Below are 19,095 nucleotides of genomic sequence, written 5' to 3' on the forward strand. Positions count from 1 at the left end.
ATGAGTGTGTTTGTGTGTGTGTGTGTGTGTGTGTGTGCATCTGTGTCTGCATATGTGTTTGTCTGTGTGTGTCTGTGTCTGTGTCTGGGTTTGGGTCTGGGTCTGTGTATGCATGTGTGCCTGGGTGATTCTGAAACACCAAAATCCTGTAATGTCTGCCCAGGTCTCCAGACAATCTCCATCCCTGTCATCAGTGGAGCAGAGCAAAGCCCCCACTGAATCATGTCTGCAGTTTCTTCAGACAGAAGCACAGGAAAGTCACCTGGGAACTGTTCCAAATGCAGCGCTGTGATGATTCAAGTGTGACCTCTTACCCAGGAGCGAGACAGTGGGGAAGTGACCAAGAAGGACCAGATGCAGCGCAATGGCCAAGTGTGGGGTGCCACAGAGAGTCCCGGGTAACTGCTTCAGACCTGTCTCAACTCACCACCGCGGGCAGATCCCTTCTTGCTTCTCCATCTGTTTCCTCACCCATGAAGTAAGGGGGCTGGGGACCCTCCCCGGGGCATCTGCTCAGACCGTGCTCCACCCCTCTGGATGAGCCTAACCGGGCCCCTGTCCTTGGCTCACATAGGCGCAGTCCCTCCACGCCCTCGCCCACTCCTGGTGGAGTGGAGCTCTGCTGCTGCTGCTGCTGTTTCTCATCCTCTCCTTGGAGCAGACCTCAACATCATACAATGCCAAGATCAAACGTGCGTCCACCCTGCTAAGCCATTCTTCCATGGCAGTGCTCTTGGGGACCGAGGGTTGCAGTGAGAGCCGAGGGTTAGGGGTTGGTTGGCGCTGCTGGGTCACAGAGAGCTACCTCTATTTACCAGTCGGTGGCTTCCTTCACCTGTTTACCCAAACTATTTCCCTAGCTTTCCTCAATATGTGCCTTCAAGGTTTTTTGACTTAACTATTCATTGGGCATCCAGAGAGAGGCGAGCAATGGTGGGAAGCCAGGCATTACTTGAAGGGAGTGGCAGCCGAGGGAGGGGAGAGAGAGAGAGAGAGAGAGAGAGAGAGAGAGAGAGAGAGAGAGAGAGAGAGAGAGAGAGAGAGAGAGAGAGAGAGAGGTGAAGGATGGAGGGGGGAGGGAGGGGGAGATTCAAGAAACAGAATTGACCCAAATCCTGGTTGAGTCGGAATCTGGGATTGTGGGGAGCAGAGAAAACCCGTTCTTCAGTGCTTTCCGTAACAGGACTGTCGCTAAGTTGAAGATCAGGATGAGGTCATAGGGTCAGGAAAGAGAACAGACAGTGGGAACATGCTCCTTAGACCTGGAAGATACTGGTTCTGTCTTAAACACATTGAAACAAAGGGCTCTTGAGAGCCTCTTGGATGGCTTTTCCTCAGGTAACTGTGAACAAAGGTCTTCAGCTCAGAGGAGAGGGTGGACTTGGGGGAGAGGCACCTGAACTAGTCAGAATCGTGGGAAAGGATGTGTGAAGCCAGAAAGAGTCCAGAAAGCTCAGGAGACACCTGAGACCAGGAAACGTGGACGAGTCCCTCGGTGTGTGCACAAAAGGTAAGTGGCTAAGACGAGCCATCCGTGGAGGAAGGAGGGCTCAAAGGGCAAGGTAACAAGGTGGGCAGGACACATGATAACAAACCCACACTGAGGTTGACGTGTCCCTGGGAAGCAGGAGGGAGACGAGTCAACAGTACTGAGAAGGGGGGCTGGACTTCATAATCTTGAAGCTTCCCTGTCTTGATCACTGTGAGGGGATCCCACGTTACCGGTTTAGCTTTTCTTGGCTTCAATGTAGCCTCCAGGTGCCTGCTTCAGAATTGCCTATGTTATCTCTAAAACACAGCAGCTCCTAGCCCTTACATTACAGAGATTCTGACTTAGTCATAGTCCACAGTTTCTGAATGATTCACAAATGATTTCAGTGTTCGCTCCAGATGAGAACCTGGCTGTCCTTGCTGGGTCCCTTCCAAAGTGGGACTGGGCTCCTGAAGTGGGAGCCTTGTAAACCCCAGACTCCACCTAATTCACTGTCTTATCCTGCCTGATCTAATTCCCTAAACTTACGAAGCCAGGAAGCTAGAACTGATATGTGGATCTTCTAAAGTTGCATAGTTCCAAAACCCAAGAAGAGCTGCACTCTGTGATTAAAGCCTGATTACATGTGCTCAGTTCAGAGCCATGGAGCACTGTATTATCTGCCTGCTGCTACAGAACCTCCATGAGGAGGTCAGAAATCTGGTGTGGTGCATCTAGATTTTCCCTTAAGATTCACACCAGGCTAAGAGCAAAGTGCCAGCCGGGGCTGCTGTTCTCATCTGGTTCCTCTTCTCAGATCACGTGTAGTATAATCATGTTTTTATAGTTTTAGGCCTGGGGCTCTCGTTTCTATAGTGATGCCAGATCCTAGAAGTCACCTCACTTCCTGGCTCTTGGCCATCTGCCATGGACAAAGCTGCAGAGACAGTCTGTTGGAACCTTCCCACAGTTTGAATCTCTCTAACTCCTCTACCAACCATGAAACCCTGCTTTTAAAGGACCCTGTTGATAGGGCTTGAATCATGCTTATGAGGTTCCTCTTAGCAGTGTCTCAATTAGTGCTTGGTTCAATAACAAGGACAGGAGTATTTAGGCACAACTTTAGAATTCTGGCCACCATAAAGGCTGAAAGTCATGTCTTGGGCTTAAAAGGGAGGATGTGACCTCATAACTGGCTTTGACCCTGTGCCCGGCACTGTAGGGTGTGTATTATAGGCATCGTCCCACAAAATTTCAACAAGCAGACACTTAAGACGGATTGACATTCTCACCTTACAGTTGGGAAACTTGTGAATCTGACAAAAAAATATTTTTTTCAAATATTATTTGTCTAGTTCCTGTTGGAGCCAGGCTAGCAAGACCAGATCTGTTGGACTGCACACCTCTGCCCCACACACCATGTCTTTCTCTGCCCCACACACCATGTCTTTCTCTCCTACCACTGCCAACTCAAAACCCTGTAACTGAACCCAGACTGGTCCTGAGGTCATGAAAGATGTCAGGGACCAAAGTCGGGACTCCTGGCTCCATTCCATTGCTTTTCCTCCACTGTTCTTCAATGTCCTCTGCTGACTGTGGTCCTGGAGGCAGAGGAGTTAAGACACTAAAGTCATCAGGTCACATGGAAATAGCTCTTCTGTTTAAGACAAACAGCATTGTCTCTGCCTAGTTATCTGCTTTGGAACCCAAGATGGCTTTCCTTTGGCTACCTGAGCTCGGATTCTAGATTGTGCTCCACTGGAAGGGATCAATCGTGCAGAGTGACAGATGTGGCCGCTAAGTATAAGCAAGGGAAGAATGGAGAGTCAGAGGTGGATGAAAAGGCAGAGATCCTCACCGCTCGCCTCTGCCGTGGAGGAAAGGGGCTGAAATGCTTAAGGATGTGAGCTTGGCTGTTTCTTTCTTTGCAGAAAAAGTGGGAGTGTGTCCTAGGCAGCGGTTGGAATGCAGAAACGAGAGTTTGAGCTCGTGCAAAACAGACTTCAACTGTAAGGAGCATTTCAAGTGCTGCCAGTTTGCCTGTGGGAGGAAATGCATGGATCCCTACGAAGGTACCGGCATAGAGGTGGGAGGAGGCAGGGGCACGTTTTGAGGTCACCCACGTCTTGCTACATCCAGAACTAGTTGAATAACCCTCTTAGAAGACCAGACCAAAGGGCCAGAGTTTATGCCTTCCTCATTCCATAATTCAACTCTCTGCCTTTAAGTCCAAGTCGTGAGTCCAGATGGAGTGGATCCAAGCAGTTGATATTGATGCTAGATTTTTTTTTTCCATTCGACCATTCACAAATACCTAGTGCCTACTCAATGTTCACTATGTGTAAGGCTCTTATTTGCAAAATTAAACTTCATTCAAATTGTAGTTTGAGAAATGAAGCCTCCCTCAATCCAGATGCTTGGATCATTTTGGACTCTTTGGCCTTTTTTGTTTGTTTGGTTTTTTGTTTTGTTTTTTGTTTTGTTTTTTGTTTTTCAAGACTGGGTTTTTCTGTGTAGCCCTGGCTGTCCTGGAACTCACTCTGTAGACCAGGCTGGCCTCAGACTCAGAAATCTGCCTGCCTCTGCCTCCCAAGTACTGGGATTAAAGGTGTGAGCCACCACTGCCTGGCTCTCTTTGGCCTTTAAAAGGGGTTTCCTAGAAACCCTAAGTATTCAGCATCCTGTATGTCAGGGACCAAACATTTAACAGAGAGTCATTCATTTCTTTCTTGATTTCATACTTAATTAATATATTAAGATAGGGGCCAGGTAGAGTGGCACGTGACTTTAATTCTAGCACTTGAGAGGCAAAGACAGGTGGATCTCTGTGATTTACAGGTCAGTTTGGTCTACATAGAGAGACTATGTCTCAAAAAAGCAACACACACACACACGGAGTGTTGACTGTATCTCAAAATTAAAAATACAAGGAGGACATGAGAGGAGACATGGAAGCAGAGGCTTGCTTGGACAGAGAGACCGTGAACCTGCTGTCTAGAAGGGTTCTGAGAGCCCAAACTCTCTGTTAACTCAGAGCCATGTGAGGTGAGGTTTTGCTTTCCTTGGCATGAGACTGACATTCCAGTTTATTGTTCATGGCCATCACAGAGACGACTCACCACAGACAACCACGAGGCATCTAGCTCAGTGAGAATCCGTTTGAGCCTGTGCTAGGATTCAGGTTTGTGTTGGCTGACTCAGAGAGGACCAGACAAGTAAGGGTTAGCCTTAAATTAGATGTTGTCCAAAAATGGATTCATTCTGTGGTTGAGCATCTATCGCAGTGACTCTTGTCTCTAACAAGGACATATAGGATTGTTGCGGCCTGCCCGCAGTCCACAACACGAACGGTTCAACTGAGAATGGCAGTTCGAACTGAAAAGAGAGGAATCTAGACGGGGCGGAAGAAACAATGGAGCCAAGACAACAAACATTCTGATCAAGGCTCAATTTTACTAATTCCAGACACTCAGTTATAAAGGAAGGGGGAGGGAACCCAATTTCCTGCCAAGTAACTCAGGGTCCAGTAGCAGGACGAACACGTGTGTGCCTCCAGGCAGCAAAGGCAGGTTCCAGCAGTAGGTAGGCGTGACAGGACGAATGAGCCGGTAGCTCCACCTTTGAGCAAGCAAGTTCCAGGCTGGGGGAAGGGAGGCCACATAGGATGAGAAGAAAGCCGTAGTCAGTGAAGGAATGTTAGCTACACACTTTAGCTAGAAGTTGGAAGCCTTTAGTATTCTTTGAGTTTCTGTTGTCTTGCTTTTGTCTCCCTTTATCATGATCTTAACGGCCCACCTATGTCTTTTTCCCACTGGCTTTTTCTGTGACGAAGAAGGCTTGTGGCTAGTAACAATGGTGTGAGTTGTCCTAGGAGGTGTGTGTGTGTGTGTGTGTGTGTGTGTGTGTGTGTGTGTGTGCTGAGTCGGGGAACAATGTGGTCTCCCTGTGTCATACTCAGCTTTAGACATCAAGGACTATGCTTGTTCTCCCTGTATCCCAGGTACTTTGTCGGGTACTCTGGCTACAGTTCCTGAGCACATCTTGCCCTCTCAAAGCTCAAGGCCATGTGGAAGAAAGATTTGCATCCAAGTGTTTCTGTGTGCTGTTCGTAATGCATTTTTGTAAGAAAGAGCAGTGCTCAGAAGAACTGCACAGCATCAAGCAGGGATGTAGAGCTAGAACTAGAACCTATGTCTTTTTAAAGATTTATTTATATTTTATCTGTGTGGTTGGCTTTCCTGCATGTAAGTATAAACACCATATTTGGCTGGTACCTGTCAAGGTGAGAAGAGAGTATCGAGTCCCCCAGAACTGGAGTTATAAACAGCTGTGTGCCTCCATGTGGATGCTGAGAATCAAGTCTATGTCTTTTAAAAGGAAAAACTGGCAGCCTGGAAAGATGGCTCAAGCAGTTGAAAGCACTTGCTCTTGCAGAGACCTGTGTTTGGTTCCAGGAGCTCTGACTTCCCTCTTCTGGCCTCAGATGGTACTGCACACACATAGTGCACAAACCCCGTGAAAGCAGACCACTCAGTCCATATAGAATACAGGGGGTGGGATTTTTTTTTCTTAAAAAAAACATTCTACATGTGTTTATTTTTATTTTGCTGGGACGCCTGCCATGGCATGCTTGTGGAAGTCACCTGACAATATACAGGAGTTGGTTTCTTCATTCCACTCTGTGGTCCTGGAGATCCAACTCGGGTCATTTGGGTGGGTGACAAATCCATCTCCACGGCCCACCTATGTCTTTTTCCCACTGGCTTTTTCTGTGATGAAGAAGGCTTGTGGCTAGGAACCTGACTTCCTCATTATACTCATGCTTTGCTCCCTCACCTCAGAACCCTGCATGCTACCCTCAGACAAAGGAAACTGCCAGGACATTTTGACGCACTGGTATTTCGACTCTCAGAAGCACCAGTGTAGAGCCTTTCTATACAGTGGATGTGGCGGGAATGCGAACAACTTCCTCACCAAGACTGACTGTAGAAACGCTTGCATGTTTATTGGTAAGACCTATATCCCAAGTACTGGGGGGTGGGGGTGGGGGCTTACATAACTACAAACAGTGTAATAGTAGAGTGATAGCTTTGAGGCTTTGAGACCAAACTGCCTTGGGTCCAAATCCTTGCTCTACGGTTGCTGCTTGAGAGGCCTTTGGGTAGCATTCATGACTTTTGGCTGGGCTATAAAATGAGGATGCTAACGGTGTTTCCTGATCGAGTTGTTGTGACTGGAAACTAAGCTAATGTAAAAAAATTAAGAGGCTGAGAAATGAGGAAGAGTTAGCAGACAGGAGGCCTCTGGAAATCAGGTGGTCCTGTGGGCTGCCCCTTCTTCCCATTCACTTTGGCATGCCTTCACAAGGAAGGCTTGAGGTCGGAGAATGGCAAGGAGGAGGCGTGGTCCTTCCTGCTCTGAGCCCAGGAGGTGACTCTCCAAGCTGTCTGCATCTTAATGCTTCCCCTCCCACCAGTATTCTGCAGCCTCCAGATAAACACCGAAACTCCTTGAACTTACGTCCCAGGCTATCCCTGGCCTCCAGGTAACACTGAGTAATCGCAGGGCTCTGGCCCCCTCCCCTCTTCTGAGCAACTGGGTACCCGCCTCACACTTTCTCTTCCCAACGATGGGCTTCCATACTGCTCTCCTGAACACTGGGATTCTCCTTGGCCCTTATTCGAGGATTCGATCCTACTCTTCCAGCTCTTGATTTTACACCCCAGCTGTGCTTGACTTCTTTATTCTTGAAGTCTCCCGCAACCCCCTGAAATGAGACAGTACACACAATGGATTCATAAACATTAGGCCCTGAGCCCGGGTCTAACTCTTTGGGGAAAGATGCTTCTCATTACATCAACCTGTTGAGCATCATCCTGAGGAACAATCTTTGAAGGAGGCCCACACAGGTCAGTTCTAGTAATTGTAGACCTGGGAGGTAGAGACTATGGTGAAGCCTATAGACTCTCTTCCTCTTCCTCCTCCTCCTCTTCTTCTTCTTCTCCTTCTTCTCCTCTTCTTCTCCTCCTCTTCCCCTCCTCCTCCTCTTCTCCTTCTTCTTCTCCTCCTCCTCCTCTTCTTCTTTTCTCCTCCTCCTCCTCTTCCTCCTCTTCTTCTTCTCTCCTCCCCCTCCCCTTCTTCTTCTTCTCCCTCTCTCTCCCTCCCCCTCCCCTCCCCTCTCTCTCCCCCCGTCCTCTTCCTCTTCCTCTTTAAATATGGAACGCTTCACAAATTTGTGTGTTATCTTTACACGGGGGCTATTGCCCACGCTTTTGTCCCCCCTGGTAAGAACACGCTCAGGGCAACCGGAATCTTCTGCAGCACAAGCTTTATTGCTTACCCCATCAGGAGCCAGTGGAGAAGAGAGCCAGAGAGAGAGAGAGAGAGAGAGAGAGAGAGAGAGAGAGAGAGAGAGAGAGAGAGAGAGAGAGAATGGCGGAAACCCATCCCTTTTATGGAGGACTGTCCTCCGCCTCAGACGTGTCGCTCCCTGATTGGCTGCAGCCCATTGACCGGAGTTGTCACAGGGAAGGCAGAGCACATGGGGTGGAAAACTACCCCGGCTCATGAGCAGATGGTTTGTTTACACGGGTGCCAGTGCCATCAGCGCCATCTTGTAATGGCGAATGTGAGGGCGGCTCCTTACATCTCCCCCTTTTCTTTTATTTAAGAGCAATAGGCCACCCATTTTAATGAGAGTGGAGATAGAGGTCAAATCCCCAGTGTGTAAAATAGGGGCTTTACACAAAACCTCTTCCCAGGCTCATCACCCGAAGGGGTCTTGGTTCGCTCCCGTGTCGTTTTTCCTGGGGGAAGGACACTTGGACACTCAACCTTCTTGAAAGATGACATGTCTCCCTAGAATAGGCTCATATATGCCGCAGAGCCCTTCTACTGCAGTGCTTAGCTGTGCAACTCTCTCGGGCTGCTGATGCACACTCACTCTATCCCGTGCAATGAGACTAGCCTCATGGGGTGCAAGAGCTGAGTGGCAGCGACCTATTGCTTAAGCATAGATAACCATATATCAGGGGAAGCACCATGTTCTAGTGCTGCAAGCGCCTGGGCAATAACCACCTTGTCTCTCCTAGTTTGGGCCTTAAGCTTACAGACCAACCAGAGAAGCAACACTAATCCACAGCAAAGAACAGCTCCAAATAATCCCACCCCCACCCATTCTTTAAAGAAGGAAAATGTTGGGGAGATAATCCTTGGTCAGGGACAGGTCCAAGTGTGTGGGGCAAGTCTCAATTTTCAAAGGGTCTGTTCAAATTTAGCTGTCCAATTCTGTATCTCCCAACGCTGCTCTCCCTTTGTTGTTGTCGCCCTGGACATCACCAAGACGAGGGACATCAGTATTCCCTTGGTCAGTCTGGATTTTTCGGGTGAGTCTTTCTGGTATCCAAAATGGGTTGTCTTCATCCTGTGGAAAAACACGAACAGCTCCCCTGGATCTTATTAAAATAGGATCCGGGCCTTTCCATTTGTTATTTAAAACATCTTTCCATTTAACCATCTCTTTGGGCCTATCTGGCTCTGAACAATGTTGTTCAGCCGCAGTATGGCCATGAGCATCAAGATTTAAAAAATTGAGTGTAAAGAGTGCCATAGACACAGACACTCTTGGTACTCGGGGTAGAGCCTCCTCGACTCCCCCTTTCTGTTTTATTAGATAGGATTTGAGGGTGCAGTGCGCCCGCTCAACAATACCCTGTCCTTGAGGGTTGTCAAGGATTTAAGGTAAACTTCCCTTGAGAAGCATTAATTAATAAAATACTTTCCACTTAGGAAACAATATACACTGAAAGATTAAAACTCTTGGCTTCTTGTATAGAAGCAGAAACAATAAAAATTTTTCTTACATAATGTAAAGCTATATTAGCCATACCTAGAGGCAAAATTTTCTAGTGATTACAACTAGAAGCAAAAATCTTTGAATTTAAGCATTATTAAACATCTGAATAGATTTGTAACACTCTTAAAAGGAAATTTTTTTGAACACAGGGAAAAACTTTTTCAGGCACTGTTTGCAAAACAAAAGAAAGGTCACAAGCTGCTCTGGGGCTGCCCAGAGCCCTGTATTGACTCAAACGTAAAATACCTTTTAATCTGAGCATCAATCTTAAATTTGCAATCAAACTGCAAGCTGTAGTCAATGGAACAATGGCAGTTTTTTTTTTTTTTAAAGATTTATTTATTTATTATATGTAAGTACACTGTAGCTGTCTTCAGACACTCCAGAAGAGGGCGCCAGATCTCGTTACAGATGGTTGTGAGCCACCATGTGGTTGCTGGGATTTGAACTCCTGACCTTCGGAAGAGCAGTCGGGTGCTCTTACCCACTGAGCCATCTCACCAGCCCCACAATGGCAGTTTTAACCATAATTTTTAAATTTCTTGTGCCTACAACCTTGTGAAAGCAAAAACCTAAGTTTAAAACAATTTATCATCTTTAAAATCAATATTAGAAGCATTACTATCATATTACGAAGTTTGGATGTCAATTAATACCTATGAATACCTATTAAAGCAAGCTTTAACGCTTTAATAAAGAGGCATTGCTTTAAATCTTATCTTAAATTTTACTATTTAGGATAGGAACCACATTAATCATTATTTAAATTAGAAATATCTTTAGAGACATTGGCCTGCCTTATGCCACGTGTCAGAAGGACTCTAAACTTGAATTATCAAATTTAACACTAACCATCTGTAGCAATGTAACAATATATACTCTACCAGAGCGTGAACACACCCACCCTCGGCTCGTTCAAAGACCGGAAATGCCTGTTGTATCTTCCTTTGTTTCTCTCTTGAAATGAGACACTACCTCTCTGCAGGGCTGACACACTACGCAGGGCGGGGACTCCGCATAGGGCAGAGGTGCACTATGACTTTGAAGCCGACTGCCTGGAGACCGAGCAGCAAGCTGGCCTTTGCCAGCCGCTTTTGGCTTTTTTTTTCTTGACCTATAAACTCGCATTTCTCTCTCATAACGAGCTGCTCCCTCCTCCAAGTCTGTTTTCTCAGAAGAGCTAATTTCTTTATCTGATTCACAGATACTAAGAACTGGCTCTTTAAACTCATCTCTTTTCTCCTCTTTCCTTCCAATCTCTCCCCAGGTATTCTTCCCTGACATTAACTTTTCCTTGGGTTCAAGACCCGTGGAAAGGCCTGTATACTTATTTGGCGTGCCATGCTTTCTCTTTTTTCCTGCTCTCTCTCCCCGCTTTACTTCTGATAGACTGTCTTGAATTTCGTTCAGAATTCTCCACCCTCCCTTAACCACTTGTTGACATGTGAAAAGAAATAAAAGGGCTTTTAACACTAGAGAAAGTTCAAGACCAGACATACCTTGTAAAGCTGTAACTTGCGTCCCGTCCCCACAGTTCTGGTTCCGCTCTATGTTCCCCAGCTGACGAGTTCTGAACCCACGCCGGATCCTTCTCAACAGTCTGTTTTGCGGGAACACTTCATTACCACAGTTCCCCAGCTGAAGAGTTCTGAACCCATGCTGGATCCTTCTCAACAGTCTGTTTTGCGGGAACACTTCATTAACCGCTCCTTCCCCGTGATGCAGTAGTTTGCGGGTTTCGGCGCCATTTATTGCCCGCGCTTTTGTCCCCCCTGGTAAGAACACGCTCAGGGCAACCGGAATCTTCTGCAGCACAAGCTTTATTGCTTACCCCATCAGGAGCCAGTGGAGAAGAGAGCCAGAGAGAGAGAGAGAGAGAGAGAGAGAGAGAGAGAATGGCGGAAACCCATCCCTTTTATGGAGGACTGTCCTCCGCCTCAGACGTGTCGCTCCCTGATTGGCTGCAGCCCATTGACCGGAGTTGTCACAGGGAAGGCAGAGCACATGGGGTGGAAAACTACCCCGGCTCATGCGCAGATGGTTTGTTTACACGGGTGCCAGTGCCATCAGCGCCATCTTGTAATGGCGAATGTGAGGGCGGCTCCTTACAAGGGGCCATGATAATCTTCTCTGTATCATTTCAATTTTAGTCTATGTGCTGCCGAAGCGAGCACTAGACTCATTCTTCAATGCAATGATCAGTGCCGATACTGCAGGGAGCCAGTGTGCTATGGGGTCTGTGCATCAACCTGGATTAAAATCCTACTCCCCTCTGTCCACTGCAAGTTTCATCAGCTTTCTGACTCTGGAAGAGCAAGCAGCTGAGTTGTTGGCAGGATTCTGTGCCATTGAAGATGTAAAGGGTGTGGCATGCTGGCTTTTCACACTGTGCTCATTAAGGACAAGTGAGAAGTGACTGAGGGTCTTCCGAATGCCTGTGTCAGCCCTGGGATAAATGTGCTTGGCTTAATGGCACTGTATTTCTGCCTTTAAGCTTCGTGAGGCAGGTTGAGAAATAGTCTATCATCAATACTTTATGGTTTTATTAGTTTGGTCGCATTCCATTGCCCAGGCCAACCAGGAACTTGCAGTAATTCTCCTGTCTCAGCCATCCATGATGTGAGCCACCATACCTGGCTCCATCACTAACGCTTTGCAGATGAGGAAGCAGAGTTACAATCCTCTTAGTTACCTAGGGATGGACAGCTGGTAGAGGGTGGAGCCCAAGTTTTAATTTCTCAGCCTTGCTGTGTCCAAATAGCAAAGACAGCTTCATGACCTGGCTTTGAAAAGCTAGCGCCATGTGCTTCCCTTTCTGGAGGGCACTAGAGAACCATGGAACCATAGACTCAAGAAAGTAGCTGTCAAACGCGTGAGGCATGTACACAGAACTTAGGGGGTGGAGGCAGAAGGGTTAAGAGTTCAAGGCTGGTGTTAGCTACACAATGGGCTGGAGACCAGCCTGGGCTACATTAGACTTTGTCTCAAAACACTAAAACAGAAACAAAATCAGGAATAAATTAGAAAAAAACCCCTCATGTCTGAATCTGACCTAAGAAAAAGAAAGGAAGGGAGGAGGGAGAAAGGAGAGAGGGAGGGAGGGAGGGAGGGAGGGAGGGAGAGAGAGAGAGAGAGAGAGAGAGAGAGAGAGAGAGAGAGAGAGAGAATGGATGATTGAACAGAAGTGGTCCCAGGGAGGTATGTATGGTGTTTTCTTCCATTTTAACTCAAAGGGAAATTTACACACAACGTCTGTGGCCCTTGATGGTTGTCAAATGTAACTAGAGGATGCCCTTACATTCATAGGCAGCCAGAACTCACACATGTCCCCTATCTAGGGTTAGGCTTTGGCCACAGTGACTATATGTCCATCACAAACCTGAAAATGACAGGTAGTTTCCTTTATTTCATAGAGAAACTGAACTTATTGAGAGACAGGACTGGGCCTTTTTGTTTGTTTGTTACACATACAACATTCTGCCTGCATGTATTCTGCAGGCCAGAAGAGGGCACCAGATCTCATTCTCGATGGTTGTGAGCCACCATGTGGTTGCTAGGAATTGAACTCAGAACCTCTGGAAGAGCAGCCAGTGCTCTTAACCTCTGAGCCATCTCTCCTAGGCCTGGGGCTTTGATGTGGTAAACTTCCAACATTAAGCCCACTCTATTGCATGGCGTACCCCATGTTTTTGTTTCTCCTCAGCCTACTGGCGATCACCCCTGAGGAGAAGAGCTTTCTGAAGGGCAGTGCGTGGTTAGGCTGTAAAACTCACCTCTGCTTTTGTTCCAGAGAAGAAAGGACAGTGCCCGCTGTTCCCTTTCCAAATGCGAATGGAGTGCCCAGCCTCCTGTAAGAACGACATGGATTGCCCGGAGAAGGAGAAATGCTGCGAGTCCAAGTGTGGCTTCATCTGTGCCCGAGCCTGGCTAGGTAAGGACTGTGGGCAAACCTCTCAGAGTCTATGGGCGTTTGCCACAGGTGTCACAGGGCATTTGTGACAGGGTGTTTGTCACACTTCTGTGGTGACATCAGTACCCCGTGGAATGGGTGAGGGCAGCAGCACAGAGCATGAACTCACTAGGTGGTCTAGCCTGGTCTAGATCTCACTATAGAATCAAGCTAACCTCAAACTTACCATCCTCCTGCCTCAGCCTCCTGAGTACAGCACCTGGCTGAGAGGTGAAGAAGTCCCTTGAGCCTCAAATGCCCCTTGCCCCAGTCTTTAAGGTTTCTGGGGAAACTTTTTAAAATGTCCAACCAGCACCCTCACATTGGACACATCTGGACACTTGTGGTGATCTTCAAAGCCTCTCATGAATGCAGTCATCCTCTGTGAATGTGGAAAAAAAAAAAACTTACTTGGGTGGTGGTGATGCACACCTTTAATCCCAGCACTCAGGAGACAGAGGCAGGCTGATCTCTGTAAGTTCGAGGCTAGGCTGGTCTACAGAGTGAGTTTCAAGACAGCCAGGAAACCAGAGAAACTCTGTCTTGGGGGAAAAAACCAAAAATCAAAACCCAACAACCAAAACCCTTGTTTGTTCTCTGTCTTCATTCTTCAGTGACCACAAATTGATGGTGTCTTGTGCTAAGTATGCACATATGCATACAGGTGTACACACACACACACACAAACACCCATAAAGAAAGAAAAAATAGAACATTATTGGGGTTTCCAAATTTGTGTCAGATTATTTCCAAGTATTTCAAAACCAATTGGTCTTATTTTACTTCACTAAGTCAAAACAGGTTTCTGCCCGCGGAAGCCCATAGTGTGCTCTAAGATTGATAAACCCAAGTGCCTGCAGGACATTGACTGCCCCCTGGATGAGAAGTGCTGCACCCGCTGTGGACTGAAGTGCTTGGAACCCAGATATTGAACAGTGAGTGGAGAAAATTTGTCACAGTGGTGCATTATGGGTAGCATAAACTAAGGCTCTCACTTCTGTCTTATACCCCATACCCAACTACAGTCACAAATGATGTTGCCAACTAGTCACTATGACACTTCTAGGCCTGCTGTGCTACACACACACACACACACACACACTTACTTGTATTTATGTAATTGTGTGTGTATAGATGTGTGCTTGTATGTGTGCCTTTGGAGGCTAGCAGAGGGCACCAGATTCCCTGGTACTGGATTTAGAGAGGATTATGAGCCACCTGCTGTGGGTGGTGGGAACCAAACTTGCCGTGCAAGCATCAGGACCTAAGCTTGATCCCCAGGACCTATGTAAAACTGTAAGGTGTGGAAGAGGGTGCTTATAATCTCACAGCTGGGAAGACAGGGAGGGGAGGCGCTATGGGACCGCTGACTAGCGTGATCAGTGAGCTCCAGGCCAATGAGAGACCCTGTCTCAAAAACAAGATGGATGATACCTGAAGAACCTCACCCAAGTGTGACATCTGCCCTTCATACCTGTGTGCACTCATGCACACACACACCAGCATACACAGATGTACCTGCACACACATGTACCCACATATATATGTACACCCCCCGACACACACACACGAAATATATCACATCCTGTTAACTAAAAAAGATTCAGGATCCTATCAGCTGGGCTTGATGGCACACATATTTTGCCACTCAGAAGACTGAGGCAGGAGGATTGTAAGGCAACCCAGTAGGAGAAAAGGAGTCCCAAAAGCAGTCATAGGTGTCAGAAACAGCCCCTGTTCCCTCTGTTAGGAGTCCTTGCAAAAACACCAAGCTACAGAACTATAAAACATAGGCAGAGGACCTACGTTAGACCCATGCAGGCTCCCTGATTGTCGGTTGTCTCTGTGAGGCCCTGCAAGCTCAGGTTTGTGGATGTTACAGGTTTTCTTGTGGTGTGCTTGATCACAGCTCTCAAGAGGCAGAAGCCCACACACCTATATGAGTTCCAGGCTAGCCTGGTCTATATGGCAAGATCCAGGCCAGCTAGATATACATAATGAGAGCTTGTTCCAAAACACAAACCAAACAAGAGGGAGAGAAGAGAGAGAGGAGAGAGAGAGAGGAGAGAGAGGGAGGGGGAGGCTTTACTTAAAAGACTAAGTTCCTATCCCTCTTTTTACGCAGTTTCCTGCTCTCGGCCTGGACAGCAACCAGGAAGAATTATTTCCCTGATAGACAAGAGAGACCCTTTCATCTTTTCAGTCACCTTTGGGGTGAGGTGCAGATGGTCATCCACACACTCGGTGACACAACTGTCTAGCTGCCACTTCACAGGATGCTCCTCCCACTGCATCCATGGAATCTTTGGCTTTGTCCCTGCGATGCATGGTGTGCCTGTCCAGAGGGTCCCGGGACTCACTGGTCACCATGGACTGGGCTTGAGCCATGAGCACAGGGCAATGCCTGGCACACAGCCACGCCTCTCCTCACTTCTCACCTCACAGACGCATGCCAGTCTTCACAGCTGCAGACTCTGTACCAGAACATGCGGCGAAGCCCCGCCTCATCGTGCGCCCAGAGCCCCCCCCCCCCCACCCCGGGGCTTCCTCAGCACCACTAACACACCCCTGGACCTGATGCACATTGTGTCCGCACCCCCTTGCCACTGGGTCTGGATTACTGCCAATCAATTCCTCACCTTATTGCCCGTGCACTCTTCCTGCCCTTCCTCGGATGTATTTCAGTCTTGAATAATTTTCTAAAGCTGATCCGTTTTTTCTGTATATTTCAAATGTATTAACGCTGAGGACCAGCTCAGCATCCAGGTAAACCGAGGAAGGCAGCCAGGTGTGGCATCTCAGGGGTCAAAACCTGATGATGATGACGGTTGTCTATTTAATTCTCTCTTGGTGTTCTTGGGCCAAAAGCTGAAGGCTTCTGGCAATTACCCCTGCTGATAGTAGCAGGGGATTAAGAAAACAAAAGTATCCCTCTAAAATCAGGGACTAGACAAGGCTGTCCACTTTCTCCATACCTATTCAACATTGTACTTGAAGTCCTAGCCAGAGCAATTCGACAACAAAAGGAGATCAAAGGGATACAAATTGGAAAAGATGAAGTCAAAATATCACTCTTTGCAGATGATATGATAGTATATATAAGTGACCCTAAAAATTCCACCAGAGAACTCCTAAGCCTGATAAACAGCTTCGGTGAAGTAGCTGGATATAAAATTAACTCAAACAAATCAATGGCCTTTCTCTACACAAAGAATAAACAGGCTGAGAAAGAAATTAGGGAAACAACACCCTTCTCAATAGTCACAAATAATATAAAATATCTTGGCGTGACTCTAACTAAGGAAGTGAAAGATCTGTATAATAAAAACTTCAAGTCTCTGAAGAAAGAAATTATAGAAGATCTCAGAAGATGGAAAGATCTCCCATGCTCATGGATTGGCAGGATCAACATTGTAAAAATGGCTATCTTGCCAAAAGCAATCTACAGATTCAATGCAATCCCCATCAAAATTCCAACTCAATTCTTCAACGAATTAGAAAGTGCAATCTGCAAATTCATCTGGAATAACAAAAAACCTAGGATAGCAAAAACTCTTCTCAAGGATAAAAGAACCTCTGGTGGAATCACCATGCCGGACCTAAAGCTCTACTACAGAGCAATTGTGATAAAAACTGCATGGTACTGGTATAGTGACAGACAAATAGACCAATGGAATAGAATTGAAGACCCAGAAATGAACCCACACACCTATGGTCACTTGATCTTCGACAAGGGAGCTAAAAACATCCAGTGGAAGAAAGACAGCATTTTCAACAAATGGTGCTGGCACAACTGGTTGTTAACATGTAGAAGAATGCAAATCGATCCATTCCTATCTCCTTGTACTAAGGTCAAGTCTAAGTGGATCAAGGAACTTCACATAAAACCAGAGACACTGAAACTTATAGAGGAGAAAGTGGGGAAAAGCCTTGAAGATATGGGCACAGGGGAAAAATTCCTGAATAGAACAGTAATGGCTTGTGCTGTAAGATCGAGAATTGACAAGTGGGACCTCATGAAACTACAAAGCTTCTGCAAGGCTAAAGACACCATCAATAAGACAAAAAAACCACCAACAGATTGGGAAAGGATCTTCACCTATCCTAAATCAGATAAGGGACTAATATCCAATATATATAAAGAACTCAAGAAGGTGGACTCCAGAAAGTCAAATAACCCCATTAAAAAATGGGGCTCAGAACTGAACAAAGAATTCTCACCTGAGGAATACCGAATGGCAGAGAAGCACCTGAAAAAATGTTCAACATCCTTAATCATCAGGGAAATGCAAATCAAAACAACCCTGAGATTCCACCTCACACCAGTCAGAATGGCTAAGATCAAAAATTCAGGTGACAGCAGATACTGGCGAGGATGTGGAGAAAGAGGAACACTTCTCCATTGTTGGTGGGATTGCAAGCTTGTACAACCACTCTGGAAATCAGTCTGGCGGTTCCTCAGAAAATTGGACATAGTACTACCGGAGGATCCAGCAATACCTCTCCTGGGCATATATCCAGAAGATGTCCCAACCGGTAAAAAGGACACATGCTCCACTATGTTCATAGCAGCCCTATTTATAATAGCCAGAAGCTGGAAAGAACCCAGATGTCCCTCAACAGAGGAATGGATACAGAAATTATGGTACATTTACACAATGGAGTACTACTCAGCTATTAAAAAGAATGAATTTATGAAATTCCTAGCCAAATGGATGGACCTGGAGGGCATCATCTTGAGTGAAGTAACACAATCACAAAAGAACTCACACAATATGTATTCACTGATAAGTGGATATTAGCCCAAAACTTAGGATACCCAAGATATAAGATACAATTTGCTAAACGCATGAAACTCAAGAAGAATGAAGACCAAAGTGTGGACACTGTGCCCCTTCTTAGAATTGGGAACAAAACACCCAGGGAAGGAGTTACAGAGACAAAGTTCGTAGCTGTGATGAAAGGATGGACCATTTAGAGACTGCTGTATCCAGGGATCCCTCCCATAATCAGCTTCTAAACGCTGACACCATTGCATACACTAGCAAGATTTTGCTGAAAGGACCCAAATATAGCTGTCTCTTGTGAGACGATGCCGGGGCCTAGCAAACACAGGAGTGGATGTTCACAGTCAGCTATTGGATGTATCACAGGGCTCCCAATGGAGAAGCTAGAGAAAGTAACCAAGGAGCTAAAGGGATCTGCAACCCTATTGTTGGAACAACATGATGTACTAACCAGAACCCCGGAGCTCTTGTCTCTAGCGGCATATGTATCGAAAGATGGCCTAGTCGGCCATCAATGGAAAGAGAGGCCCATTGGACTTGCAAACTTTATATGCTCCAATATAGGGGAATGCCAGGGCCAAAAGAATGGGAATGGGTGGGTAGGGAAGTGGGGGGCGCTATGGGGGACTTTTGGGATAGCATTGGAAATGTAATTGAGGAAAATATGTAATAAAAATATTAAAAATTAAAAAAAAAAAAAGAAAACAAAAGTAGTTGGGCTCTTTACTCTTTGACTCATGGGCCTCTTACTGGCCAGGCCAGGCTCTGCTCTGAGTTCGTTAACTTTTCATGAGCCAGAAAGAAAAGGAGAGAGGAGGAGCAGGGAGGGGAAGGGGGAGGGGGAGAGGGAGGGGGAGGGGAGGGGGAAGGGAAGGGGAGTGGGAGAAGCAGGAAAGGGCTACATCTTTACTGTTGTGTTTTTCTGAAGCACTTCGCTGTTGTTCTTCTCCCTTCTCAGGAGAGTGAATCGCACAGCCTTTGAAGCACTTTTACATCCCATAAGTTCATAGCAAGTTTAAGTTTATGTCATAGG

The 19,095-nt window shown here is 46.6% G+C and overlaps 1 protein-coding gene and 1 pseudogene across 1 annotated transcript; one reads left to right on the top strand and one right to left on the bottom strand.

Annotated features, from left to right (window-relative positions):
- Positions 1–364: 364 nt before the first annotated feature.
- Wfdc8 (WAP four-disulfide core domain 8) lies at positions 365–14,207 on the top strand. The gene is made up of 6 exons (XM_021156543.1): positions 365–478; positions 575–692; positions 3,403–3,543; positions 6,313–6,480; positions 13,117–13,257; positions 14,068–14,207. Exons 1-6 carry the CDS (start codon positions 365–367, stop codon positions 14,205–14,207), a joined length of 822 nt encoding a protein of 273 aa, XP_021012202.1.
- Positions 11,429–11,500, bottom strand: LOC115030431 (U6 spliceosomal RNA; annotated as a pseudogene).
- Positions 14,208–19,095: the final 4,888 nt, after the last annotated feature.

The sequence above is a fragment of the Mus caroli genome, unplaced genomic scaffold (genome assembly GCF_978045245.1).
Source record: "Mus caroli unplaced genomic scaffold, Mus_caroli_1 scaffold_2, whole genome shotgun sequence".
NCBI lineage: Eukaryota > Metazoa > Chordata > Mammalia > Rodentia > Muridae > Mus > Mus caroli.